Here is a 1627-nt window from a genome sequence, read left to right on the forward strand (position 1 = left end):
TTGATGGACGCAAGTCTCTTTTCAGCTATCTAACTATGTAACTATGTAACTATGAAACTATTAAATACAAGTGTTCACTCACTTTTTTACCACAATGCTTCAAATGTTTAATGAGATTGTTCAATAAAGATATGCAAGGCTATAATTGTTTTTGTGTTGTTAGCTTAAGCACATTGTGTTTGTCTATACTTATACATTAATGAGATGACATTGTATGATCAATGCAGAAAACCAAATAATTTCAAAGGGTTCACATACGTTTTATTGTCACTGTATATACCGACTGGGTGAAATAAACTATTGCAAATATATTAATAGCTTGCCAAGTAATATACATTGTAAATAATGGTCTAATCTTCTGCTCAAACTGTATTATATAAAATATTCTTCTTTTATCTACAGGCAATAGATATGGAGAATCAGACAATGGTCACTGAGATAATCCTATTGGGATTCCATCACCTTCACAGCATGAGACATTTATTATTTTCTATAATTCTTGTTGTTTATTGTCTGACAATATCTGGAAATTTCCTCATCATTGTGTTGGTGTCATGTTTCAGACACCTTCATTTTCCCATGTATTTCTTTCTTACTCAAATGTCCATATCAGATATTTTGTTGACAACAAATATTGCACCTCAGATGCTTTCTATTGTCAATCATGAAGGTGGTATTATATCTTTCAAAGCGTGTATAACTCAGTACTACTTATTCGGTGCTTTGGAATGTTTAGAATGTTTACTGTTAACGGTGATGTCTTATGACAGATATCTGGCTATCTGTAACCCCCTGCAATATAACTCGATAATGGGCCATGCATTTTGCATTCAATTAATAATCATATCTTGGCTATTAAGCATTATTATGACTCTATTAATTGTGGTATCAATAACTCAGCTGGTATTTTGTGGACCTAACATCATTGATCACTTCTTTTGTGATCTTGATCCACTCTTGAAGCTTTCATGTTCTGATACCTTAATAATACATATAGAAGCTCTATTCCTTTCTGTATTTGTAATTATTACACCTTTTTTAATGGTAATTGTGTCATATGTCTATATTTCTCTCACTATTGCTAAAATTCCATCAATTAGTGGGAAAAAGAAAGCCTTCTCTACCTGCAGCTCACACCTGACTGTTGTTTTCATATACTACGGGACTCTCATTGGTATTTACACTGTTCCAACTAATGAAAGATCATTGTCGACAAGCAAGATTCTGTCAGTGTTTTTTACAGTGGTGACTCCAATGCTTAATCCAATAATATACAGCCTGAGGAACAATGACATTAGAGAAGCACTAAAGAAAATTCGTCCATACCCTTTAATAAACAGGAGTATCTAAAAGAATATAAGACTACCCCATGGGGAAAAAAATCAAATACACACTAACACATACAGATACACAGACACACACCGAAACACATGCAGATACAAAGTGACACGTAATGGCACACATGCAGATACACAGTATCATCTGGATGCTGTTTAAGATAAAATTACGTTGGGCTTCATTGTATTTTTTTAGAGTCTTGTAGATAAAATTTGGTAGCCTCACAGCCTTTTTCATGTTTAATAATGGTATATAGGCTGGTCACGTCACATGTAATTAGGAAATAATC

The 1627-nt window shown here is 33.3% G+C and overlaps 1 protein-coding gene across 1 annotated transcript; it reads left to right on the forward strand.

Moving 5' to 3' along the window:
• The first annotated feature begins 411 nt into the window (after positions 1-411).
• LOC134603702 (olfactory receptor 1M1-like) lies at positions 412-1350 on the forward strand. The gene has a single exon (XM_063449880.1). The coding sequence runs from the start codon at positions 412-414 to the stop codon at positions 1348-1350; it is 939 nt and encodes a 312-aa protein (XP_063305950.1).
• The last annotated feature ends 277 nt before the right edge of the window (positions 1351-1627 follow it).

The sequence above is a fragment of the Pelobates fuscus genome, chromosome 3 (genome assembly GCF_036172605.1).
Source record: "Pelobates fuscus isolate aPelFus1 chromosome 3, aPelFus1.pri, whole genome shotgun sequence".
Classification (NCBI taxonomy): Eukaryota; Metazoa; Chordata; class Amphibia; order Anura; family Pelobatidae; genus Pelobates; species Pelobates fuscus.